The following is a 24,130-nucleotide window of genomic DNA, read 5'->3' as shown; positions in this document are numbered from 1 at the left end:
ACGTGTCCGACCAACCGTTCTCCGCCGCCCTCGCACCCAAGATCGACCGGAGCGAGGGCAATCGACCTGCCCAGTCGGACATTCGCGTCTGGGCTGGCGCGACTAAGACGTGTGTCGCGTGGGAGCGGGGGTACTTGGTCGGGTGCGCCGGTCTTCGAGCGGTGTATCAGCCAGACCGTCGCGGTCCTCGCTTTGATCTGGGGCACCAGCGCACCTTGTCCCTCCGGGGTGTTGAGTATCATCGCAGTGGGCGCAGGCACAGGTGCAGCGATCCACGTCAACGGGAGCCGGTTGGCCGCAAGGTGCACGGACAGATCGTGCAACCTTGCGGCCGGCTTGAGGGCTGGATGACGCGACTTGACGCGTTGACTGGCCATCCGGTTACAAGAGGATGCACATTCATGAGCGGACCATACCCATTCCTAACGGTACACCCGGGCTGCATATTCCCCATTGTCAACGGAAACCCGACGCCGGCCGGAGAAATGTGTCCGGAGGTTGCAAACCCACCGGCCGGCACCTGAGGTGCCCATTGTTAGCAGACTGGCCGGTCTTGTTTTGAACGGACCGGCCGATGGCAGGGAAAATCAACAAGTGTTACTGAACAATGGTCCGGAATTTAATCTATGGTTGTAAATGGACCGGCCGGAGAGTGGCAACCACATTTATAACACTCCAGCAGGATTTCATCCCTGTGTTTGGAAATAGTCCGGCCGGAATGCATCCCTATGGTTTCAAATGGTCCGGCCGAAGGTCATATACCTTTGTTTATGATGTACTGGCCGAAGGTAATATATCTAAATTAATAACACACCGGCCAGAGGTGATATACCTACATTGAGAAAGAACCGGCCGGTCATAATGTACCCACGCACAAAACAAACCGGCCGGCCATGACATAGTTTCACTACACATTGACCGGCCAGGCATAGCATGCCTATATCAGAAATGAACCGGCCGGTCATATGGAGCCTGAATATCAATTGCTCCCACCATCCTGGAAACATATTCATTGATGCACTGAGTTTTCTGGACCATAAATGCACTGGACCCAGGTTTTTTGGGCTTTGAATACATTTTTAGCATCCCCATAGATGCTCCCAATTTTCCAGGCACATGCAAACCATTCCAGAGCTTTAGAATCATCAAAATTGAGTTTTCTGGGCTGAAAATAGACCAAAACCAGCCTTTCTGGGCTGGAAATGCATCAGAACACATTTATTGAGCCTCCCAATCCACATTTACAACAGCTCTGAGCCTTATACACCAAGTCCGAGTATTTTACACAATTGCCGAGATTCCACAAAGTCCCGGCGCCGAGGATGCACCAAGTCCCGGCGCCGGGGGTGCACCAAGTTGCGGCGCCGCAAGTGCTCCAAGTTGCGGCGCCGCAGGTGCACCAAGCCTCGGCGCCGCACCGTCTCGTTAAGCGCCGAGAAACATCGCTCGGCGCCGAGACTTGGTGCACCTGCGGCGCCGCAACTTGGTGCACCTGCGGCGCCGCAACTTGGTACTACCTCGGCGCCGAGTTGTGCTAAACCTGAGGAATAATGGTGTTTCTAACAATGATCACAAAAAGATTACTGATGTTTGTTACACCAATGACCTTTTGTAGCTCATCTTATAGGGAATGTTAGGTTCATTAGGAAATCTCCTAATGACACTACAAAGGTTTGTATGTGGTTACTTATAAAAAGTGATGTTTGTGTCTCATTGTGTAGGGAATGGTCAGTTGATAAGTAAATCTTCTATTGACACTTCAAGGATTTCCAATGGTCAGGCCGGTACAGCTGCTTTTCTTGTCTGGCTGGTAAGTAAACTTACTGATGACACTACAGTATATTGTATTCAATTTGTACATTTGTAGCTCATCTTATAGGAAATGTTAGGTTCATTAGTAAATCTTCTAATGTCATTACAAGGGTTTGTATGTGGTTACTTATAAAAAGTGAGGTTTATATTTCATTGTGTAGGGAATAGTCTATTGATAAGTAAATCTTCTATTGACACTTCAAGGATTTTCAATGCTTAGGCCAGTACAGCAGCTTTTCTTGTTCAGCCAGTAAGTAAGCTTATTGATAGCACTACACATATTTGTATCTCATCTTGTGGGGAACATTAGGTTGATAAGCAACTATTATGATGAGACTACAAGGATGTGTACATCTCATGCTGTTGTTATTGTACAGTAGACAGAACACTACATTACAAATGTGTAGTACTATGACAACTTCTGGCTGATCTAGCGCCCACACTAAAGTTGGTAGCACTTACAGCTTGGAAGATTAAGCTATGAGATTTGGCATATGTGCTGCTGGCTGTATGAACATACATTATAGCCACTAACCTAATGTGGGCAAAGAATACTGCCATGGTGAGGAGAGTAAGAAGGGAGCAGGGACATGCACAATTAGTGATATGTCTCTGAAGTGATAAGTTGTTGCCTTTATGTACAACTTTTGTGCCAACATGTGTCCAGATGAACAAGTACATTCATCAAGTCATGTATGGATGGGTTGCTGATACATGTCTCATTTATCCTCATACATTCTGCTATGATCATGATGGCCACACCCTACATATATATCTGTATGTAGAAACCAATCCCAGATGAATATGAGACATTCTATAGAATTAACACATGTGGTCCTAGGTACATTGCTCTGCTACAGCCTACATTTGGAACTCACTGACTTTTCTGTAAATGCTAGACAGTTCAACCTTGATGCAGGGTTGTAACTATGATGTATTCTTTTGTGATAATCAACCTCTTGTTCCTACAGTGTTCCTTTGTCTTAATTTCATTATGTACTAATTAAATACAACACACTGTAGTGTCATTAGTGAGTTTACTTACCAGCCGGAACAGGAAAAGCAGCTGTACCGGCCTAACCGTTGAGAATCCTTGAAGTGTCAATAGAAGATTTACTTATCAACTGACCATTCCCTACACAATGAGACACAAACATCACTTTTTATAAGTAACCACATACAAACCTTTGTAGTGTCATTAGGAGATTTCCTAATGAACCTAACATTCCCTATAAGATGAGCTACAAAAGGTCATTGGTGTAACAAACATCAGTAATCTTTTTGTGATCATTGTTAGAGACTCCATTATTCCTCAGGTTTAGCACAACTCGGCGCCGAGGTAGTACCAAGTTGCGGCGCCGCAGGTGCACCAAGTTGCGGTGCCGCAGGTGCACCAAGTTGCGGCGCCGCAGGTGCACCAAGCTGCGGCGCCGCAGGTGCACCAAGTCTCGGCGCCGAGCGATGTTTCTCGGCGCTTAACGAGACGGTGCGGCGCCGAGGCTTGGTGCACCTGCGGCGCCGCAACTTGGAGCACTTGCGGCGCCGCAACTTGGTGCACCCCCGGCGCCGGGACTTTGTGGAATCTCGGCGATTGTGCAAAATACTCGGACTTGGTGTATAAGGCTCAGACCTGTTGTAAATATGATTTAGGGAGCTAAACACATGTGCAAGAATAGCCTTTGAAGCAATTCCAGCCTGGAAAACCTGGATCTGGTCTGTTTCCAGGCTAGAAAAGCTCATTTATGGTGCTTTTGAAGCATGGGCATGGTTTGTATGTACCTGATAAAATTGGGAGCATGTAAGGGAATGCTTGTCAATGTATTCCAAGCCCAAAAAACCTAGGTCCAGTGTGTTGATGGTCCAGAAACCTCAGTGCATCTTTGACAATGTGTTCTGGGATGTTTGGCACAATTATCATTCAGATTCCATATGACCGGCCGGTTCATTTCTAATGTAGGTTTGTTATGACTGTCCGGCCCATGTGTAGTGTAAGTATGTCATGCCTGGCCGGTCTGTTTTTGGTGTAGGTAGACTATGACCGGCCGGTCCTTTTGCAATGCAGGTATATGACCTCCGGCCGGTATGTTATAAATGTAGGTACATGAACTCCGGCCGGTGCATTATAAGTCAAGATATATGAGCTCTGGGTGGTGCATTGATAATGTGAATGTATGAGCTCCGGCCGGTGCATCAATGATGTGGGTATATGAGCTCCGGCCGGTCTGTTATTAATGTGGGTATATGAGTCCCGGCCGGTCTGTTATAAATGTAGGTGCCTGATCTCTGGCCGGTCCATTTACAACCATAGATTAAATTCCAGACCATTGTTCAGTAACACTTGTTGATTTGCCCTATTGCCGGCCGGTCCGTTCAAAACAAGACCGGCCAGTCTGCTAACAATGGGCACCTCAGGTGCCGGCCGGTGGGTTTGCAACCTCCGGACACATTTCTCCGGCCGGCGTCGGGTTTCCGTTGACAACGGGGAATATGCAGCCCGGGTGTACCGTTAGGAACGTAAAAGTACACTCATTGGGCTCGAGGATGGTGGTGTAGAATTGGGGAGAGAGTTGACCGCCGATAGCCACGCGTTCGACGGGCAGACGGGTACATAGGCGGCGCGGGAGGAGGAGGAGCCAACGGGACTTGATGGAATGGGACCAAAACGAGACTTACGGCACCATGCAGCGGCATTGAACGTTCAGCGGCCGACCAGCCCGGTACTCTGTGGCCTGGTAGCAGAAAGAAAGAGCCGGCGCGCTGGCAGGCACTCTGGCAAGCCGTCTGCGGAGGCTCTGACCATGCGCTAGTCACGCAAGCTCCCGTTCACCGACGAATCGACCTGCACAAACGCCACATCAGCAGCAGCAAGGCCAGAAAACGACTTACCTCGGTAGTACCGAGTCCCGACGCAGCCGCCTGCACCCGCTCAGTGCGTGTCCCGCGCCCACGACGCACGAAGTTCGACCAAGTGTTCCCCGCCGCCCTCGCGCCCAAGATCGACCGGAGCGAGGGCAAAGCAAGGGCAACTCGCCACGTCAGCGCCCAGGAGCCCGCGCCGGGAAAATCCGAGGCGGGCGCTTGTTAAGTGGCTCGTGCGCAACGTGGCGGTGACTTCTCTTGCCTCCTTTCCACCACGACCATTGTGTGTCCGTCAAGACGCTCGCGCCGTCGCGCGTCTCGAACGCAAAGTCCAATAAGTCGAAGGTAAGTAGTCACTGTATGTGTTACTCATGATTTCTTTCTAGCTCGCTGACGCGGCGCCCTCGATGACCGCCTCGATGTCGTTTGGGACGTCGTTTGCGCGGCGCTCGCGCTCGAGTAGCTTGCAGAACTCCTTTGGGAGCACAATCCACGTGGAGCTGGACCTGGGCGAGCCCGCCAGCGGTGAGAATGGATGGCCATACATAGTCCGTGTGCAGGAACTTTATGGAGTGGATTACGGACTAGCAGGTGCGCGACTGATATCTGTGAACTGTCTGCCTAAATATCTTACTGACTTACATATAGGCACTCATCTGCGCAGCCTCCGACTTCTCCGAAGCAATGACATGTGTGCACGCAGATCCCCGCTATTGACTGGCATGCGCGTCGCCCGCCTGTGCGCCACGTCGTCTGTGCTGGTGCTCGCACTCCCCTTGTACGTCAACTAATTAACCTCCACGCCTGATCGTTGACTGATGCTGTGTATCCCGTGCCCTCCGGTGCGCTACCAGAGCCGGCCCTCACCGACGCCCGTGGCCTGAAGGCCTGCTTCTGCCTGTCATCTTCCTTTGTGCCCGCCTACACCTTCGCGTCCTTCACGACCGCGCCGGCCACCACGGTGCTGCGTGCTCACGAGAAGGTCACCGTAGCAGTGGGGTCGCTCTGCCCGATGAAGGTGTGCTGGCGTAGATGACTGTTGCAGGTGTGTGGATCCATTGTGTTTGATTTGACTGAGTGCGCTGACACTCTCCCTTCCGTGCGCGTGACAGTTGGCTAGTCAATGTTTGTGTGAGTGCCTAGCTTTTGTCTGTACTGCTCCAGCCTCTCCTTTGTTCTAGTACTTCCTGTAGATCTATGATGAGTATATCTGTGTGTTTGTTTCACATGGGCATACAGTCTTGCTGTCATTCTGTAGTGCAATATATCTCTTTTTATGTAATGTCATGCTGTGTGACAGTGAGCAGAGCATATGTGTACCCTTCTTTGTGATCTGATGCATGTATTGTGGACTCATTGCAGAGTGAATGTGTCTCATTAGAGTCTTGTTATGAAGGACTGTGTCTTACATAGTGTACATTGTGCCTCATTCATACAGAATTAGCACAGGATTAGACAGGATTATGGACTAATTAGAGCAAATTATTTTTGGGAGCAAGGAAAGTTCACTACTGGCTAATGTCCCTAATTATATCTAATTCTATGAAAGTTTGTCTCATCTGTTGTTATGAGACCTCATTAGGGAATTCAGGTTTTCCTGATGTCAAGAGACAGTGACAGAGTGAACGAAGCCGGTACGGAGGGTTCGACAAACATCATAGAGGTAATTGAAGAGGACAGAACTGCGCTGACTCTTCTCATATCAATGATGAGCGCAGCCTTAACTGAACTTCGGGTCGGTGACTGGTGCCTACAAGGTGACAGAAGGCAGAGCCGTTGCTGGTGTCGTTGTCAGTAATGAAATCTTACGAGTGCACTCGCCTATCCACGTCAACATTGCCCTCATGCCACGTTGACGTGTCGTTTATTGGAGCTTGAAAGAATTGAAGCCGTAGAGAGGGGGGAAGGTTCAGCGAGCCGCCTTAGTGCTTCAACCACTTGGGGATCCGAGTCGGACTCGTATTGCGTGGCCGGCAGAACTTCGTCCTATTTCATTGTCCGTCCTAAAGACAGCCATCACGCAGTTCAGAACTTCACGGCATTGCCAAGGGCTATGTCACACGAACGCTGCCGGCCGGGGGAAGTATTCGGAGAGTTACTTCGGATAGGTCCTTGCCGGGGTGAGATATAGCGTGATCTGCTATGACTGGAAAGTGGGTTTTCAACGATTTACATGTGTCGACGTCAAGAACATACCTACGTACAATTGCCCACTGACCTCTCGTCCAAGGATGAGATCTGAGTCAGCGGTATCTAGACAGACATCATCATTGCATCGAGGCAACCCAAGCTCAGCTGGACACGCAATGCAGCCGGGCAGTGTAGACGCGCTCCGTCAAGTCCATAACGGCACCCTGGCGTTCCCGGTAACTCACAATATAGTCGTCGCATATTGACGCAGTGTATCGCACGCTGCTTGAAGACCGATAATCAACCATGCCAACACACCAAACGTTCGTGTGAATGGCTGTGATGACACAGCTACGTTGCCACGTTTGCCGCATATTCCGTCACTTCCCTTTGATATATTCTCAGGGATGCCGACAACACTGGTAAGAAGGCTGTCAACGACATTTAAATGTAGGGCCCGAATGGGGAACACCCGCTCAGCATGTATACATCTGTGACATCAGATCAGTAGTGCGCAAACCCGTTTCTCAGCTGAGATGATGATGACTGAGCTTGATTGTGTTTGCGTCATCTGTGTATGACGTAGCAATGCGTGGCACAGTTGCTGAGCCTCGACATGTTGAAACCTCGCAGAATGGCAGGCCGCGCTACTTGTGACTTCAGGTTTGGCATGGCGACGAATGTGTCGCTGAGAGCTCTCGATGTCCGTCCGGGCCATAATGGAAAAGTTGGTCGGAGATCTAGATCTTCTCTTCGCCACAACTGAGATGTACGATGTCTGTTGACTGGCAGTCGGCGCGGGTAAGTACTTAGTACCTCATGCACATGACCGTCAGATACATTATGCACGGCCCTGATCATGTCATTACGAAGTGAGTAGTGCCAGAAATCTGCGTACAATCGTGTTTGTCAGTCAATACTGATGTTACCATCACGTATCATAGTACGCACGCACAACCTTATGTTTCCCTCGCTTTTGGCGTCCGCACAGCCGAGATGGTGGTCGTCAATCCCATCGAATGGTATCTCCGTCTGCCATCTGCCATGGGTCGCTAGGCCTCATGAACGGACATCTCTTCCGCAGGTTTGTCCGTGCTCTGATGTGCTTCTTCGGGCTCTCCATTGGCGTTCTCCGGGGCATCCATGCTTGCAGACAGTGTTGTGAATTCAAGGTCTGCACCCATGCTACCGACAATTGAATTGAATACCGGGTCGCTGAAGTTGTGTGATGTTGAGGTTTCCGGGCGTGAACCAAGTTGGTAGTCCTGACACGATAGTTGTTGCAAGTTGACGAGGAAGTGAGAGATCAGGATGGACGAAACCCTGCAAGATGCACTCAACAATGGAAGATGTGGTTATGGAGTCAAAGAAAGGCCTACGGAATAGCCATGAACGACGTGTACGCTACACTAGTCTGTCGTTGAGGTCATGGTATTGTTCGAAATCAGAATTCCACTGTGACAACGTTTGAGCAAATGTGCTCACCGTCGAAACGTTGACCAATGAGCGGACAGCAAGCTCCATAAGATTCATGAACAGAAGAGTGCTGATGAGGCACACATTAGTCCGATGACAATCATTCGAGAGCGTCAAGTTCCTGCTTACACAAAGTATAGAGTCCCTTCAATCATCCAGCGATGCATAAGCCTCGATTCATTCGTTCCATGGGACTGCTATGCACGCACCGTCCCGTAGAACCAAGCTGATCAACGGTGTGACCGTTCTCGACCGAGCTCCTAGTCGCCAGAGTCGGTACGTCCTGCGCCATGTGACAACAATGACGATGAAGTCAGACAATAATGCACACGCGCAGGCGACATAATACACTGGGGGGAGCAAAGGGCATAACCTGACATTTGAGTTACACCAGTTATACTGTATGCCTTCGAGCACTCACGGCTGTCAGATTGCTGTCAGCATTTCAGCTAATAACTGAGTGTCTATGCGGGAACACACACATGTTGGCGGCAGCGGGAGTATAATCACTTGCCGAAGCACATAGCCCATCCAACCCATGATACGTATATGACTGCCGTACCATAATGTACTGTCGCGATATGACGGTGAGTAACTGATAACGCACTCTCACAGAGCAGCCCACGCACCAAATTCACAATTGTAGGGACCATCCCTGTCATCAGCACGGCGGACCCGATCAATTTGTTTCCATTACTGATTGCATATGCCCGTAAAGCACCAAATACTGTTTAGAAAGGGCTAATCAGTTGATGTTTCGAGCAAGGCGATGTACGCAAGGCCTACTCGGTGCAATAGCAAAGAGCAGCATGTTGGCTATGTAGAAGATCAGGTCAATCGTCTTGCAACTGTACCGTCAAGATTCAGCTACTGATCTCTAGACATGCCCTAGAGTACAGAATCCCACCTCTGCAAGAGTCATTATCAGATGACTGATTGAATCAAACAGAGTCATAGCCGCCGCGGCGCTCACCATAGATGTAGTTGATAGGTGCACTTGCAAGAAACAGCTGAGCCCGTACACAAGCAGACTGTAACGATTGGCGAAGAAGATAACCGAAGAACCGAGAACTTTCTTGTTCCAGAAGAGCTCGACTTCGTGTCCCAGACAAAGAACGTAGTCATAGCAGATCATCACTGGTAATCAATACGGTCAAGACAGGCAAATGATGGCTAACGTATCGAAGACGACTCACTTGCGAACGCGGTGAACAAGTACTCAGTAGCGACGCTTGCGCGATTCAATCAATATGATAGCACTCTGAAGTAATGGTGTACTCACGAGTCAGAAGCTATACTATCGTCCATGACATTGATAGTTGCTGTCGACATGTTCACTGTCAATTCAGTTTCAAGTGGATCGACTCAGTGGTCAGGGAAGACGAGCTCGGCCTGGCAGCAGAGAGGAGGAGCATTTTAAGTACAGTGTTCAATGCCGAATTCGTTTCACGTCCCAGAAGTGATGATCGCAGCTTCACCTTTGACAGGTTATAGATTGGCGCACGCCATCGACCTCCAAGCGGACCGCTGGCTACCAATGTAATCCGAGGATAAAAAATATCCACGGATGTGTTTTGTCATTTAGGTCGCTCTATGGCTGAGCTAAAGCACTGTAGTATGTCCGGTTAGCGAACGTTGAACGTGCTAGACGTTTGGCTGCACACTATATCCGAAGGTCAACAGCACACCTAAGTACATTCAGCGATGCATTCACTCACCATGCTCATACGAATATATCTTGTCCCTGAGTCACCTGGCACGTTGTTCAAGATCACACACCCGAGCCCGGATGCTCCGTGCTTGCAGGGGTTGATTGACGACGTCATCAACTGGATGCAGGCGCCGCTGTTCCCTGTCTTGCCGATACGACGAAGAGCGTTAGGTGTGATCCGGTAAATGGTAGTCCGGACTTCTTCAAGGGAGGTATACACTCACCAGCCACCACCGCAATGGCTGAGACGCCCTGCAAGACTGAGAACGATGACACAGCAAAGTCCGCAGAGGACCTCATTGTGATACCCTAGAGGCGGTTAGACATTGAATCTGGGAGTTGACCTGATGAATGTAACGCACGGGCCTGGCTCCGTAGACCGGACATTCCGCAGAGTCGGGCTCTAGTATGGCATGGGTATCGTCTTTATGCCCCATAAGTCAGAACTAAGCGCTGCCACTCTACAGTCTCCAGCCGAATGTTCCTGGCCGCAACTTTGACAGCGTAGATTGTCGAGTCGTAGCGAGCAGTCACTCCACGGATGAGCGAATACTGGGTTCAATGATGCGTTACGAATAGCAGTATCACTGCAACAGATGTCCGGGCCAACGTTGTCAGAAGGCGACGACGCGTCCTCGCCACATGCACTTTAACTTAGTCCCAGCACGCATTGCTGCCGCGTGAACGTCTCCCCCCTCGCGAGGCCAAGAAGAGTCAAGAGTCGATGCTTGATGATTCGAGTAGTTTGAGAAGTGGCATGCAGCAGGAGGGATGCAGAGACTGAGTACACCTGCGTCGAGTCAGCGCTCAGCGTAGGCGCCGAGTTCAGCCACCGGTCCCACATCGGGGACGGAACCATTGTGGCTGGAAGGCGTCTCATACTTACGCGCCACCGCTGCGTCGCCGTGGCTCGTCGTGAACTCTGCGGCAACCTCCACTCTCTCCCATGAACGTCCACGAACGACAGTCCCACCACAACGAGCTCTCGAATCTCCGGATTCTAGTCACATCCTCAACATGTCGGAAGACGGAGTCCTCTCGAGTGTCATCTCTTTGGGCTGCATAGCTTGCGTCGATGTGCTCACGGGCATCTTGACGGACCTGGCTAGCGTTCGTGAGTTGCACGTTTCTGTGACATCAGTACCTTTCACACAATCCGTACCCAGGACATGCATGCACAGAACATTTCTGTCAATGCTCCTGCTGCCGGTGCGGCGGTGACCCGGACGATGCAGACGAGTCCTCTCTGCCCGAACCGGGAGAACGCGAGCCGCTGCTCGCTGCATCGGGCCAGAATACCGAGCCAACTCCCCAGCAGAGCATGCAGGTTCCGAAGAGAAGCTAGCACTCCGAACATAATGTTGCCATATCGTTGCACTGCCTAGGAGGACCTATAAGTTCGGGATCATACCACCGTCGCACGTCCTTTATCTGTATCATAGTATGTCTCATATTATTTCCTATTGCTGCAGCTGCATCGAGGATAAGTAACCTATCGAGGCCCACGTAACCCAGGGAAAGATAGAGACCGACGAGTAATACTGATGTACACCGGGAAGGAGTGTGAGGAAAACATATGAACACAGGATAGTACAGAGATACCACTGGCTCCAGATAGTCCTGTAAGTTACGACCACCGTGGTCTATAGACTTGTGCGAGATACATGTATGAGTCCGCATCACCCGAGTAAAGACGAGAAAGTCACTGTTCAATCTCACAGCAGCCTAGTACGAAAAGATCATGAACCACGGATTGAGTACGATCGGGTAGAGAAGGTGGCAGCCGACGGTGATCGCGAGAGGGAGGATGACGGCCCAGTCCCAGCTGTAGATCTGCCAGCCCGAGGGCACGGCGGTCGTGCTGAAGATAATCATGACCGCGACGATGGCGATGCAGATGATGAGCGCGAGCCAGAAGCGCTTGAGGATCTTGGGAACCTCGAGCCAGAAGTTGGAACGCTCGACTTCCTTCTTGGTCGCGCCCCAGGTGATGTTGTAGGAGAACAGATGCGCGAGGAGCGCCTGCGAGAGGTGTATAGAAAGGCCGCCGAAAAAGAAGAAACTGCAAGGGGTATGAGCGGGTCTGGGGGAAGGGAATGGAGAAAAGCATACTCACAAGAAGGGTACCCAGGTGAGGTTCTCAATGAGGGAGTCGAAGATGCTGCGTTGGCCGAGTCGGTATTCAAGAAGTGTGAAGCCAACATTACCCGCGCCCGGGAAGACCACAGTGCATGCCAGCCAGACCTCGAAGCTGTGCAAGTAGAAGCCATCGACCGTCAGGTTCCACCCGAGCAGGAGATAGTTCAGTATCGACAGGATAGCGGCGGCGGCGAGACCATCTAAAGAGAGCGTATGCATGAGCAAGCAAAACGCAGTGTGGAACGCCGTATAGCTCACAGTACGAAAACATATACGACAACATGCTGATCTTGTAGTGCATCGGGGCGGCGGACCAAATGAAGATGCGCAGCTGTTTCGTAATCGGCCCCAAGCGCCACCAGTGAATGAGGGGGTTGAAGATCAACTCATTGCAACCTGCTCGTATGTCAACCAGCAATTCAAGGAAAGCGGTCAGACACCACTCACCATACGAGTACTTCTGCCACCGGTTGAGCTCATCGTCGCATGTCAACGAGACACCTTCCTTGAACCCGTGATCCGAGTATGTCGACCACCGGATGATGTACCCTTTAAGCTGCAAGCGCAACGCCATATCGAAGTCCTCTGACACGTTCGACTCTGACCAGATCTTCTTCACGCCATCGTCCACATCGACGAACGCCGCATCCTGAAGTGCCGACCAGCGCAAGAACGCGTTGTGTCCCACGAATGGCGCGACCTCGCCGTTCGCACAGGCCATCGAGATACACTTGTTGATCCTGCGCGTGAAGTGCGCGATGCCATTCTCGAAGTAGTGGTGCGCGACCTGCATGACGTCCGACTCGTGCTGGATGATCGCGACCTCAGGGCACTCGTACAGCTCGCGCGCCGCGTCGCGGAAGCAGTCCTCGGGCACGATCGTGTCCGAGTCCACGATGAGGATGATGTCGCCAACGCGCAGCGACCGCCCGTTGCACGCCCACGGCCGCCAGCGCTTACCGCTCTCCTCGTAGATCTCCTCGACCGCCATGTTCATCGCCTGGTCTTCGAGCGACTCTTCGCCTTCGACGTGGTACGTGCCCCGTGCGGCGGCATCGGCCTCGAGTGCGAGGAGGTGCTTCTCCAATTTGAGCGAGAGCGCGAGGCCATAGTTCATGTTGGAGGCCTTCTTGAACCGGCCAGCGCGCTGAAAGCCACCGGGAGAGTTGTCGTGCGGCGGGCGGGCAACCCAGCCGATATTGTGGTCCGCGTAGAAGGCGATACGCGCCTGCCGCTCTTCCTCGCCGATAAGCTGGAGACCGTCGTCGTGGACGAAAATGGAGGAGGTGCCGCCTTGTCGAGCATACGTCTGTATCGCCTTCTTCAAAGAATACACCGATGGCGCGCTGTAGATACTCCGTCAGCGGCCGTCGATGACGACAAGGATGGTGCAGGTGTAACAGGGACCATGTGGAGAGAAGCTCGAGTTCATGAGCTTAATGGACACGAGCGTGAAGCTCGGTCGTGCGCGGTGAACAAGACATGATGCCCGGTTCAGCCGTTCCATGTGGTTTGCTAAACATAGCGACAGAGAGGAACAATGCAACGAGCCGACAGCGGCAACGGCAAGCTAATCTGCACGATGGCCCGACACGATGGAGACTATGATCGACATGTTACTCACATTGTCTCCTTCAGACTCTCCTTGTAGACCGGCATCTCGACCGTGATGTGCGGCAAATTCGAGTCCACGAGCTTGTTGGGTGCAGGGGGGATGGCAGAGTAGTACTTCGAGTTCTCATGGAACTGTGCAACGGGTCCGAGGATGAAAGAGATGTTCGTGATAATCTGCCCAGAGAAGAACTAGCAGACATCGATGTTGAGCACGTGTGACGTAATGAATGCTAGATCACTTTACCAGAGAAACGCAGAACAAGAACGGGATCGTCACGCAGAGAGCCCACCGAACGTACGTGTCGTCCAATACCGATTCCTCTATCATGGTGTTGATACCGCTAGCGATGAAGACTGTCATGCAGTATCAGCCACAGTCACACTTCTCACTTTGTGTAACCACTCACAGATCGACAGAGCGGCAGCCAGACCACCATACACTGGCGCAAACAGCCGTATTGGCCTGTTGCTCGCGGTCTTCTCCGAGTCCATGTCCTCCTTCGCCGAGACCCAGTAGCTGAAGATGCCGCAGTTGCGTTTCTTCGGCTTCGGTTCTTTCTTCTGCGCGAGCTCGGCGACCTCCTTCTCGGTGACGACGGGCGCCTGTTGGGTCTTCTCGGTCAGGTTGACGTCCGAGTCGGAGGCATAGGTCGACGGCGCGATCGACGATGCCAGTGAGCCGAATGCATTTCGATGCTTCCAGACGAGGTGGATGAGCTTCTCCTCGAAGTCGCGGCATGTGGGGATGATGGTCTCGAGCGCGTATGACCAGACGACCAGAACGCCCTCGTCGCGCTGTGAATTATATATGAGTGAGATGCAAACAAGGGAGAAGTCAAGACCTACAATGAACGCAGCACACTGCTCCTTGTCTGCCCGGGGTAGGAGTGCCATGGTCTCGAGGACCTGGATCCGGTTATCAACATCAATGAAGATGGCATCCGCATCATCCTTACTGTAGATATTTTATGTTAGCGTAGTTCAGGCCAACGCTATAAAAGGTATTTACACCGTGTTGAGCGCCGCATGGATGGCAGCACTGCGAATCTTGACAGCCACTACCGGGTTGAGTTGTCTTATGGCAGCCTCGAATGGCTCGAGGTAGTGGTTCTCGTAAGGGAAGACACGGAAGCGTCTGGCGTCTACACGCAGACAGACACCCGCGTGCACGTTCTCCTCCGAGGGCTTGAACCAGGCATCGCCTTGAGTCTACAGCAAGGGTCAGATAGGTCAGATGTAGGAAGTACAATGGACAGACCTGCTTGAAAATGTGGTGGAGCAAAGCGTCATATGCGTCGTAGTCCATGGTAGCAGGGCTATAGCTATAGGATGTGAGGGACAATGAATGGATTCCAGGCAGACAGGGAAGGTGAACGCTTGCTTGTGGCCAAGCTCACCGAGAACCGAAGGAGGTGGGCGGTTGACTCTTCACACACTCAAGCAAAGCTTATAAGGAGTCGCCCATCCGCAGCCAAACTGGACTCGACTGAATGCTCGTCGAATTCGTGCAGGTACGCAGGATGTCCTCCGCCGCGGCCGATCTCGGTCACAAAATCATACGAGCGAATCGGCAGAATGGGATACAACCGATATGCAAACCTGTTCCTCGGCAATAGAAATCATCCTAGAGCGGCATTGTGTGGACAGGCTGGATCGATGTCACCACAATGTGCCTGGGAGATTGGTCCGACGACATGACGGCCAACATGTGTGTAGCATTGAATGCAAATTCTGGAATGGCCTGTCAAACGTTCTTCGCGGGATCAGTCGTCGAAAGCGGATTGAGTGAGCCGACAGATCGTTACAATGCACCGCAAACAGGATTCCCTGACGCCTTCGTGCCGTCTACATGTGCAATTTCTCGTGAGCAACAAGACTGCCCTTACGGATTTTTTCCCACCAGCCTCCGATCTCCGCGAAACAAGACTACTTACCGGAGCGCTGCTGACAATTCAAGCATCATGACGATTGTCTGTTGACGCTGTATGATTTGTTACGCGCCCAGCTCCGCGTTGGGCAGGCTGCTCCCTCGGCCGCTCAGTCATACGGCTGTTGCGGCGCGAGGGTGATTGATCCTGTCCATGCAGAGCTCCGGTGCACGGAATGCTGAACTTTCCGCGACCGAAATCTGCAAGATCAAGGCACGTTCAAAGAGCGCGTATGCATCCTTAAGCCCTTCGGGCCTCGGCACCATCGAGGATGCCTAGGGGGCGGTGTGCACAAACACGTTCCCAGTCATGTCAAACAGCAGTCAAGAGTGGAGAGAGTCAAATGGTCCAAATTGAATGTATGAGCAGATATGCCCTCGGACTAGATTGGGTACCTACATACCGGCCAAGCCATAGTAGTGCCATAGTGTGGTACCATGGTACCACGATCATCAAAATGCCTACTTCGAGTCTTCGGTAGGCTCGCTCGGAGACGGCGATTTCGAACGCATCCGCCGTCCGCATCTCTGTCAGAATCCAGGTCGGACGCTTGATCTTCGGTGCATTCAGCAGCAGAACATGTCGCGCGCGACAAGGTAGATGAGAGTTCAGAAGGAAGACCGCAAGCCCAGGTCATCGGCGCTTGCCCGGAGATCGCATCCTTGCCGAAAACGGTAGTCCGTAATTGCCAACACGTGGTGCCGGTGGCGGTCCGCCTCGGCACCGACAGAAAGTTTAGCGGTCAATTAAACGTGGTGTTGTACTTACAGTGTTACACCTCAGGCTAGCCCACCCAATGCTTGAATGCATGCCTTCTGGTCGCTCGAACCTTCAAGAAAGGAGTAGCACATCATCCTTTCCGGCCGCGGCGGTGTCCAGGACGGGTCGCGGGGTTAGACAGGTTCACTGACAAGCAATGTCGCCCCTTGACCGTCGTGACAAGGTTTCACCTCCGTGCTAAATGTCAATCACTCACAGCGAGGCCTTTTCACTTCCACGACCTCGATCGACAGCAAGATGGTCTATCGAGCCTCCGGCGTGCAATGTACTGCACCTGAAACGTCAATGTGGCCTCGGGACCCTCGTAGTACCCTGCCAAGGCGCGCTCGATGTTGTGCAGTCCATGTCTGCGATATAACGTCTACTTGACATGTGTAGCCTCGTTATCGCCTCACGCCACCGTGGCGGTCATGAAGCTCCAGCGCACAAGACACGCTTCGACTGGCCACCACCTGCGCGTCAAAGTGACTAGTTTCCACATGTCTGTTCGTCGGGCAGATGCGTCTCGGTAAGGTTTCGTCTGTATGGGACGACTGGTCTCATACGGTACCGAAGTCCAGGTCGAGGTTCATGCTTGTTTGGCTGTCGAAGGCATCCTGCCGATGTTGTGCGGTTCCTGCCAGAGCCATCGCGTTCGTCTCGCAAACATCAGTACTGTCCGATACCTGACCCAAACGTTGGTTATTGGTTAGTTGCGGGGTGAGTGGTATTCACGGCGTCCCCTACCAATGTCTTGTCTCGCTATCAAGTACTGTCATCCACTCACCAACGGAATGATCCCTCGTCAATTCTTTGACACCTTCCAGGAATTCCAGTACAGAGGCTCTGGAACATCCACCTTCTTGGTTTTTCGTGTTCGCGGTCATATTGGCCATCACTCTGTGGCTCGTTCTGTGTCCAACATGGAGCTAGATCAAACTCAGAGCTTATGTCCGTTAAGTGTATATGCCTCTGTAAAATGTCAGAACAACCTTATTGACGAATTGCAAGTGTCTGTGATTGTTGGTTGCGCGAAATCACCGTCATGTACCAAGGCTGCGAGAGACAATCAATTGCGTCTGTTCCTCAATATTCACAAGCAAACAGCACGCTTGACACGACCGAGGTTACATATCTACAGCCCGTCGCGATATACAGTTTCGAGAATTTTATCTAAACGGCTACAGCGGTACGTCACTTCAGCTTTTCAGCCGGGCGCCTACTACTGCCCTGCCGTCGACCCCGCTTCTCATTGAACTGGCTTGTGTTGCATCGTCACAATAATGACCCGCATCACCATCATCATGGCGTGGTCCCGCTGATGATGAGTCTATGCAAGGCATTGTACCGTACGGGATTGTAACTTCGCGACTTCCTCGGAGCCATTGGGGCGGTTACTGTCGGTTCCTCCCTCGAGCCGTCACGGTGGAGTGGGAGCATGCAGCTATAGTTTGCAGAGGCACTGCTCCGTCTCCTCTTCGGAAGCCAAGAGCACCCGTACACCCTGTCATGTCGTAGTGTGTTCAAGCCCGGTGATGGCCAAATGACGACACAAGGGGATTATCGCGACTACGTTCGACGGCCCCCAGTAGCTCCGAGCTAAGTTCTGACGATCAGTAACTCACTTTGACATTACTGTTCGAAACCACTCATTCAATCCTTTGTCGATCTACGTACACCAGCCACGGCTCAGGCACCCACGGATGACTGACTGCGCGAACACAAGACTGGCGCTGGTTTTCAATGCTCAAAGAAGAGTTCCCGAGAGACGCGTCAGCATGACGGAACCTATCAAAATCCGCTCCGCTCTTTCTCCCTTCGGCCGCAGTGCTGTCTGCGTCTTCGATGCTTAATTAACGGCCGTTGAAACTTATAGAGCCGGGAGCAGCACGTAGAATCGGGAGACGACAAAGAAAATGAAGAGTGAATCCCGCGGATTCGCATTCTGTAACGCATGGTGGCTTCGATACATGTCATGAATGGTAGGAGTATCGTCTGCTGCTCCCAACCGGCGGTCTCGTAACTCGAGGACACCCGGAGGAAATGCCACTTCTGTAAGCTTCCACCCGAACGTCGCATCATGTTGGAAGACATCGCTCCTCAGTCTCCTGAACTCCCGCACGATCTGGACTGGTAGTCCCCGGGCCGCAGTACTCAACTCCCCTGAGCGGTCCCAAGTTAGACTAAGTATGATGATATGGCAACTCAGATACTTATGTGATTGATCACGTCGGGTCTGGCCTTGCTTCGGTGCTTCCTACGATCTTCTCAGTTCAATATGCTATGAATGCCGGAGATTGCAGACCTCAGGGCCCGTGTGACATGGGATTCGCCAGGGATTCACCATTTATGAAGATTGTGCCTCTGTCCAGACTCCAGTGCATCGGGTGGCCCAGCTATGGGCCGTGTACTGGGCCGCATGGACAAAAGAGTGCGAGGTAAGTAGCTCTAGTAGTAGTAGAACGAAACTCAAGTGTCGGCGAATTGTCCGGATGTCCCGATATGGCTGTGGATCGCCACCCGTATGAGTGATCGAGCCAATCGGACTTGCGCCGGACATTGAAGGTTTCCCAGGCCGCCCAAACAATGCCCAAAGGCTCAGTCTCGAACGACGTTCCTCCGTGTTCTGCTCTATCTATATTCCGACATGGCGCGCGAGCTCTGCGCTTAAGTTGGCCAGTGTCATCTTGACGGCTTTGTATGTCCGGAAGCCTTAGCTATCTCCTGCAGCCAGACCACATACTGATCATGACGCCCTACTAGCCTCTGAATCACTGAGGCCCATCGAAGAAGATTCGCACCAGCGCGGCGGCCATTCTGCATGCCCTGCGGAGAACATCGCCATATGCTTCAAAAAGGAACCGTGACTGGGCAGATTCGGAGCGATTGGACCGCTTCGGGCAAATCTCCATCCACCCACGTTGAACGTGTCTCAGCCGGTGCGTGCATTGTGCAGCAAAGTTGCAGCCATCAACCTTGGCGCATCCGCGTCGGAGTCGTGCCTTTTTTCGCGCACAGGTCTGTTCTGCAAGTTGAAGGGGGTGCTATGACAGCGTCGGTGAAGGTGATGACAAGGAACCCGACTGTCGATTCTGCCAGCGCGACGAGCGCCCCCGCGGAACGAAGGCTTCACCTGCCAGGCTTTACTGGTCCTGGAACATGACAGGCGCCTCATCGCACGCATGGTAAGTGTGATTTCATGACATTTCCTTTTTCGCGTCCTCTCCCGCATTTCGGCTGCGTCTGTGTACAAATCGTAAGCACGCCCATTGGCGTCTGCGGTCAATGAGATATGATCTGAGAGGCACCGGCGGGCGTAGTGCGGATCGCGAATGAATTGTTCCTGGGCTGACAGTCCTTACTGCTGGCAGATGTTCTTCGATTTATGCAGTGGAACAGGGATGCGTCGAGCGTCCGCATCCTCCGGACATGTCGAGCCTGGCCCACGGCTCGATTGTTGTATCGCCGAAACAGCCACCGCGTCACTCCATCGCTGACATTCTATACCAGGACCCTACATGGCTATGCATGCGTGCCAGGGACATGCAAGCCTATCCAGTCCCGCGCTGACATGTGCATTGTGCCTGGAGATACATTCGCAGTCCGGCCGTATTATCGCGGTGACAAGGTGAAGCCGTGCATTCCGTGCAGCGGTACTAAAGCCTTTGACGGACGCTCACATCCTCTCCTCACGCCTCCAACGAAGGACGGCCGCTTACTTTCCTTCAGTTCGACCTGTTTACCGCCGAGTCCCATTCATCTGCGATGTCATCGTCGTCCGCTCCGTCCTCACGAGCATCCTCCTCACACGGCTCGGCTTCGCAGGTTCCGCATTCCTCCACTGGATCGAGGCGCCACCCACCCTTACAGCCACCAAAGCCTCTCTTCTTCGTCGATCGCACAGTTGAAGATGCCTCTCGAGACCCCTTCCGCACTCCAGCGCACAGTATCGCTGACGAGTCCGTCCCCACTACGCCGAGGAGTGATGCCTCCAACCCGTTCTCACCTCCAGCCAGCGTCGTCACCTTCAGCGCGGAACAGACCGTTCCCGGGACCCCCGGTATCCACCACCAGAGGGTGTCCAGCGGTGGCTCGGACAACCTCCACCGTCCAAACACCAACGGGCCGCAGTCTTCCTCCACTTTGCGCCATGCTGCGTCGATCCCCTCTGTTCCCCACGTCCAAAAGGTGCTACGCGGCAGCATCCCGCGTGTAGACTCCATGGTTCGCAACTCGTTCATGTCGCCTCCGATCATGGCGCGCCGGGCGACGATGTATGACGGCTGTTCGGTTTCGGAGACGCTCGCCCGTCCCACAGCGAAGCGCCAGCGCTCGACGATGCTCACAGGCGAAATCGAGAAGCCTTGGACCTCTGACAAGGACGTCTATGTGCGTATATCATGGTGGGTCACCTTGGCCGTCGCCATGATCGGGGTCATCGGTGGAGCCATCCGCTGTTACTTCGGCTGGAGGGATGTTCCTCGTGTGGGCAACCTGTGCCTCATCATGCAGGACGACTTCAACACGTTCGACCAGAACATCTGGACGCGTGACGTGGAGATGGGCGGATTCGGGTAAGCGTCATAGTTCGTCATACTACTGGCAGAAGCTCACTACCACTTTGTAGAAACGGCGAATTCGAGATGACTACGGCCGCCTCGAACAACTCCTTCGTGCAGGATGGCAAGCTGTACATTGTGCCGACGCTTACGTCCGACGTTATTGGTTACGACCACGTCCTGAATGGCTACACCTACAATATCTCCGGCTGCACGAGCTCGAATCACTCTGCCTGCGGTGCCGTCTCCAACTCAAGTTCGGGCGCCGTGATCAACCCTGTCATGAGCGCGCGGCTGTCGACCGTCAGCAGCCACAACATCAAGTATGGGAAGGTCGAAGTTGTCGCGAAGCTTCCCCGAGGCGACTGGCTCTGGCCTGCTATATGGATGATGCCCGTCAACGATGTCTATGGCGCCTGGCCGGCGTCTGGGGAGATTGACATCATGGAGGCGCGCGGCAATGGTATCAGCTACCCAGCGCAGTGAGTACGAGTTCTGATAAATTGCAACTTCTAGGCTAATAGCTCTGCAGGGGTATCAACTACGTGCGCTCCTCCCTGAATTGGGGCCCCTTCCCCTTCTTGAACGGCGTCGCGAAGACGTTCGGCTATTGGACGAACCGGCGCAAGACGTACGCGGACGACTACCACACGTACTCACTCGAGTGGACGCCCACGTTCATGCGGATGTACGTCGACACACGCCTCGACCACACGCTGCAGCTCTCGTTCAACGAGCCGTTCTTCGAGCGCGGCGACTTCCCCGAGACGATCGCGAACGGTTCCAATTACATCGTCACCCCGGACCCGTGGGTGAACGGCACGAAGAACGTCGCGCCCTTCGACCAGCCGTTCTACCTCATCCTTGACCTTGCTGTCGGCGGGACGAACGGGTGGTTCCCAGATGCTGTTGGGGACAAGCCCTGGCTGGACGCGTCGAGTGGTACGTATATAGCTTGACAACAGTGTTGGGACAGGATCACTGACTTTGAGAATACTAGCCGCGATGCACGATTTTGCCCAGGCGCAGGATTCGTGGTATGCGACCTGGCCGCAGGACACCCAGGATCGCGCATTCATCATTGAATCCGTCAAGATGTGGCAGTCGTGTTAGAGTGGCGAGAGATTCGTCGTACTGCGTTGTCGACTTACTCTGAGGCTCACCTCTCGCGGATTCCCTGCTTGTCACCATCTACCACGAGCTCACCCCCGGTGTAGAGATTGCCAGAGTCGGAAGGTCCCGTTTTTGGTATACTTGCCATGTCGGACATTGTTGTACAGAGTGTCACGATACACCGTCCGGTCCTTGTTCCTTCGTAGCGCTTTGCCACTTTTTCGGGCGGGTTTTTCTTTCTGGAGTTCTCACCTGGTCAGCATTTTTCGTATCGTATACTCTGTCGGTGTCAGCCACCGTTATAATGTCCCTTCGACGCTTGGTTGTACTGTAACACTGCGTTCGCGAATCTCATAGACAATGTAGCTTTGCGTCAATAGAACCTGAATACACGGAGCACAAGATGTTCATTCGTGCCATCGGAACAGACTACCCGAGTATATGCACGAGGATGTACATCTAGTTTATGCGACAACAAGTTCAGAGACTACACGAATGTATTCGTACACCATCGAATGTAATCGGCGGCTCGAGCAAGACTAGCCTGAGCGGCCCTGCTCAACCACAATGCTAGGGGGTTCTACGGCGGCGGAGAATGAGAGCGCATCTGATGGACGTTATGCCTCAGCAACATGGTTACACCAGCAGCGGCGGCGGCAGCTACGAATGGAGCGGCGACAGCAGCCATGGAAGCGAATGTACCCTTGAAGCCCTGCTGCTGCTGCTCAATCGTCAACACCTTTGCCTTGGTCTCCTCTTGCGCGTGCTCTAGCTCTTCAGCAGTCTCGTGGTCCCTCTCGCGAAACGCATCCTGCATCTCCTGCTGTAGTTCGCTGAGCTCCTCCACGTACTTTTGCCGCTGCTCTTCGATGTCGCGTGCGAGTTCCGTGCCGGCAGCTGTCTGAGCGATATCCTTCTCTTGCTCGATCAGCTCGGCTTGGAGGAGCAGAGGCGTGGGGGTGTTCGGGATAAGCTGTAACATGATGGTGACGGCGGAGTGATACGTGTTATCGTGACGCATCATCTTCGCGCCCTTGTCGAGTGCGGGCTTGAAGAACATGGAGTCGGACGCGAGCTCGTCCTCGCGCGCAAGCCCGCGCTCTGCGTTGACCTCGCTCCACATGTTGGTCACAATGACGACGTTCTTGAGCGTGTCCTCGCCACATATCTTCCGGAAGAGGTGGAAGTTCCGCCTGGAGATCCCGGTCATACGGAAGTCGGAGATGCGCTGCATGTAGATGATACCGGTCAGCTTGTGGCCGTCCTTATACCTTGCAGAACCGGTCAGCATCTGGCTGTTTCACTACATGGACCACCCACATCTGAGATAACGCCACAGCGATCATCTTGAGCACCTCTGTATCGGACCGCGTAGTGTCGTCGAAGCCCGGCGTGTCGATCAGCCTGACAGTCTTGCCAGCCAGCCCGAACGCCCTTGAGAATTCGACCTCACTGGTGCACGACTTGAGACCATCGTTAATAGATAGGTCCGAGCAGCTGGCAAGGTTGATGAACTGCGTGTCGTGAGCATCAACAAAGTATCTAGGGCCGTTCCGGGAAGGCTCTGACCGTAGACTTCCCGGAGCCGGTGGCACCCATAACGCTGAGCGGATTATGAGTTCGTTTCCGAGCATGATCGAAGTAGTAAAAGCTATGCGTACGCGATAGTAACCTCCTTCTCGTCTGCAGCTTGGTCCCCGACGACCTCATAGCCATCTACAGCCAATGACGAGAGTACTAGTCGAGACCGAACTTGGGTACCAAAGTCATTCGACGGACCCCAATCGCTCTGCATGTTGTACGATAATAAATAGCAGAGGAGACAGTCAAGACGACAGATCGAGGCTGTAGTATCTGAAGGTGTGGGTTCGTGTGTATCCGGGGGCGCTCTCCATGTTGCAGCACTTAGCGCGCCGTCAACCCCGTCAAGCAGGATCAATTGCCTTTTACGGACAGATCACTTTCCTCGACGGATCAATCGTTCACGTGATCTGTACATACAGGCCGAGCCCGCTTGCCAGCTCGGAGTC

General features: G+C 52.9%; 7 protein-coding genes across 7 annotated transcripts; 3 read left to right on the top strand and 4 right to left on the bottom strand.

Moving 5' to 3' along the window:
* The first annotated feature begins 4,993 nt into the window (after positions 1-4,993).
* Positions 4,994-5,932, top strand: C8Q71DRAFT_740109 (uncharacterized protein). Its single transcript, XM_047922751.1, has 4 exons — positions 4,994-5,262; positions 5,320-5,449; positions 5,526-5,716; positions 5,784-5,932. The coding sequence occupies exons 1-3, from the start codon at positions 5,079-5,081 to the stop codon at positions 5,701-5,703; spliced, it is 492 nt and encodes a 163-aa protein (XP_047782044.1). The 5' UTR covers positions 4,994-5,078; the 3' UTR covers positions 5,704-5,716; positions 5,784-5,932.
* A 1,921-nt stretch (positions 5,933-7,853) lies between these two features.
* C8Q71DRAFT_721107 (uncharacterized protein) lies at positions 7,854-10,288 on the bottom strand (the record flags this gene model as incomplete). The annotated part of the gene is made up of 13 exons (XM_047921409.1): positions 7,854-8,124; positions 8,181-8,215; positions 8,287-8,347; positions 8,487-8,560; positions 8,907-9,004; positions 9,064-9,125; positions 9,185-9,186; positions 9,251-9,414; positions 9,474-9,508; positions 9,560-9,614; positions 9,996-10,021; positions 10,057-10,186; positions 10,213-10,288. 13 exons carry the CDS (start codon positions 10,286-10,288, stop codon positions 7,854-7,856), a joined length of 1,089 nt encoding a protein of 362 aa, XP_047782043.1.
* Positions 10,289-11,493: 1,205 nt separating this feature from the next.
* C8Q71DRAFT_413955 (glycosyl transferase family group 2-domain-containing protein) lies at positions 11,494-15,154 on the bottom strand. The gene is made up of 10 exons (XM_047918408.1): positions 15,000-15,154; positions 14,751-14,950; positions 14,588-14,696; positions 14,149-14,536; positions 13,986-14,095; positions 13,752-13,930; positions 12,575-13,473; positions 12,386-12,523; positions 12,105-12,327; positions 11,494-12,050 (listed from the first exon to the last, which is right to left on the bottom strand). Exons 1-10 carry the CDS (start codon positions 15,045-15,047, stop codon positions 11,714-11,716), a joined length of 2,631 nt encoding a protein of 876 aa, XP_047782042.1. The 5' UTR covers positions 15,048-15,154; the 3' UTR covers positions 11,494-11,713.
* Positions 15,155-16,446: 1,292 nt separating this feature from the next.
* On the top strand, positions 16,447-17,462 carry C8Q71DRAFT_740097 (uncharacterized protein). Its single transcript, XM_047922750.1, has 5 exons — positions 16,447-16,769; positions 16,828-16,957; positions 17,005-17,148; positions 17,256-17,379; positions 17,440-17,462. The coding sequence occupies exons 1-4, from the start codon at positions 16,631-16,633 to the stop codon at positions 17,359-17,361; spliced, it is 519 nt and encodes a 172-aa protein (XP_047782041.1). The 5' UTR covers positions 16,447-16,630; the 3' UTR covers positions 17,362-17,379; positions 17,440-17,462.
* An 883-nt stretch (positions 17,463-18,345) lies between these two features.
* Positions 18,346-19,013, bottom strand: C8Q71DRAFT_740088 (uncharacterized protein). Its single transcript, XM_047922749.1, has 3 exons — positions 18,734-19,013; positions 18,642-18,685; positions 18,346-18,591 (listed from the first exon to the last, which is right to left on the bottom strand). The coding sequence occupies exon 1, from the start codon at positions 18,986-18,988 to the stop codon at positions 18,776-18,778; it is 213 nt and encodes a 70-aa protein (XP_047782040.1). The 5' UTR covers positions 18,989-19,013; the 3' UTR covers positions 18,346-18,591; positions 18,642-18,685; positions 18,734-18,775.
* Positions 19,014-19,985: 972 nt separating this feature from the next.
* C8Q71DRAFT_413854 (concanavalin A-like lectin/glucanase domain-containing protein) lies at positions 19,986-22,409 on the top strand. Its single transcript, XM_047918407.1, has 4 exons — positions 19,986-21,002; positions 21,056-21,469; positions 21,520-21,929; positions 21,988-22,409. Exons 1-4 carry the CDS (start codon positions 20,194-20,196, stop codon positions 22,098-22,100), a joined length of 1,746 nt encoding a protein of 581 aa, XP_047782039.1. The 5' UTR covers positions 19,986-20,193; the 3' UTR covers positions 22,101-22,409.
* Positions 22,410-22,518: 109 nt separating this feature from the next.
* C8Q71DRAFT_740077 (P-loop containing nucleoside triphosphate hydrolase protein) lies at positions 22,519-24,016 on the bottom strand. The gene is made up of 4 exons (XM_047922748.1): positions 23,762-24,016; positions 23,670-23,703; positions 23,421-23,614; positions 22,519-23,371 (listed from the first exon to the last, which is right to left on the bottom strand). The coding sequence occupies exons 1-4, from the start codon at positions 23,893-23,895 to the stop codon at positions 22,681-22,683; spliced, it is 1,053 nt and encodes a 350-aa protein (XP_047782038.1). The 5' UTR covers positions 23,896-24,016; the 3' UTR covers positions 22,519-22,680.
* Positions 24,017-24,130: the final 114 nt, after the last annotated feature.

The sequence above is a fragment of the Rhodofomes roseus genome (assembly GCF_022264815.1).
Source record: "Rhodofomes roseus strain CIRM-BRFM 1785 chromosome Unknown C8Q71scaffold_4, whole genome shotgun sequence".
In the NCBI taxonomy this organism is placed as follows: Eukaryota; Fungi; Basidiomycota; class Agaricomycetes; order Polyporales; family Fomitopsidaceae; genus Rhodofomes; species Rhodofomes roseus.
The sequence above is the reverse complement of the archived record's forward strand: the minus strand, read 5'-3'. Positions and strand labels throughout refer to the sequence as shown.

What these genes read in the sequence shown, in the direction of transcription:
- C8Q71DRAFT_740109 (XM_047922751.1), top strand. Translation starts at nt 5,079, where the DNA reads ATGACCGCCTCGATGTCGTTTGGGACGTCGTTTGCGCGGCGCTCGCGC. An exon ending in AGTGGATTACGGACTAGCAG is followed by an intron (nt 5,263 to 5,319) that starts GTGCGCGACTGA and finishes ACTTACATATAG; the next exon opens with GCACTCATCTGCGCAGCCTC. An exon ending in CTGGTGCTCGCACTCCCCTT is followed by an intron (nt 5,450 to 5,525) that starts GTACGTCAACTA and finishes GTGCGCTACCAG; the next exon opens with AGCCGGCCCTCACCGACGCC.
- C8Q71DRAFT_413955 (XM_047918408.1), bottom strand. Translation starts at nt 15,047, where the DNA reads ATGGACTACGACGCATATGACGCTTTGCTCCACCACATTTTCAAGCAG. An exon ending in TCCACCACATTTTCAAGCAG is followed by an intron (nt 14,951 to 14,999) that starts GTCTGTCCATTG and finishes CCCTTGCTGTAG; the next exon opens with ACTCAAGGCGATGCCTGGTT. An exon ending in GAGAGTCTGAAGGAGACAAT is followed by an intron (nt 13,474 to 13,751) that starts GTGAGTAACATG and finishes GAGTATCTACAG; the next exon opens with CGCGCCATCGGTGTATTCTT.
- C8Q71DRAFT_740097 (XM_047922750.1), top strand. Translation starts at nt 16,631, where the DNA reads ATGTCAATCACTCACAGCGAGGCCTTTTCACTTCCACGACCTCGATCG. An exon ending in CCTCGTAGTACCCTGCCAAG is followed by an intron (nt 16,770 to 16,827) that starts GCGCGCTCGATG and finishes TGACATGTGTAG; the next exon opens with CCTCGTTATCGCCTCACGCC. An exon ending in GGTTATTGGTTAGTTGCGGG is followed by an intron (nt 17,149 to 17,255) that starts GTGAGTGGTATT and finishes GACACCTTCCAG; the next exon opens with GAATTCCAGTACAGAGGCTC.
- C8Q71DRAFT_740088 (XM_047922749.1), bottom strand. Translation starts at nt 18,988, where the DNA reads ATGTCCGGCGCAAGTCCGATTGGCTCGATCACTCATACGGGTGGCGAT.
- C8Q71DRAFT_413854 (XM_047918407.1), top strand. Translation starts at nt 20,194, where the DNA reads ATGTCATCGTCGTCCGCTCCGTCCTCACGAGCATCCTCCTCACACGGC. An exon ending in GTGGAGATGGGCGGATTCGG is followed by an intron (nt 21,003 to 21,055) that starts GTAAGCGTCATA and finishes ACCACTTTGTAG; the next exon opens with AAACGGCGAATTCGAGATGA. An exon ending in GGTATCAGCTACCCAGCGCA is followed by an intron (nt 21,470 to 21,519) that starts GTGAGTACGAGT and finishes ATAGCTCTGCAG; the next exon opens with GGGTATCAACTACGTGCGCT.
- C8Q71DRAFT_740077 (XM_047922748.1), bottom strand. Translation starts at nt 23,895, where the DNA reads ATGCAGAGCGATTGGGGTCCGTCGAATGACTTTGGTACCCAAGTTCGG. An exon ending in GAGAAGGAGGTTACTATCGC is followed by an intron (nt 23,704 to 23,761) that starts GTACGCATAGCT and finishes TAATCCGCTCAG; the next exon opens with CGTTATGGGTGCCACCGGCT. An exon ending in CCGGCTCCGGGAAGTCTACG is followed by an intron (nt 23,615 to 23,669) that starts GTCAGAGCCTTC and finishes CACGACACGCAG; the next exon opens with TTCATCAACCTTGCCAGCTG.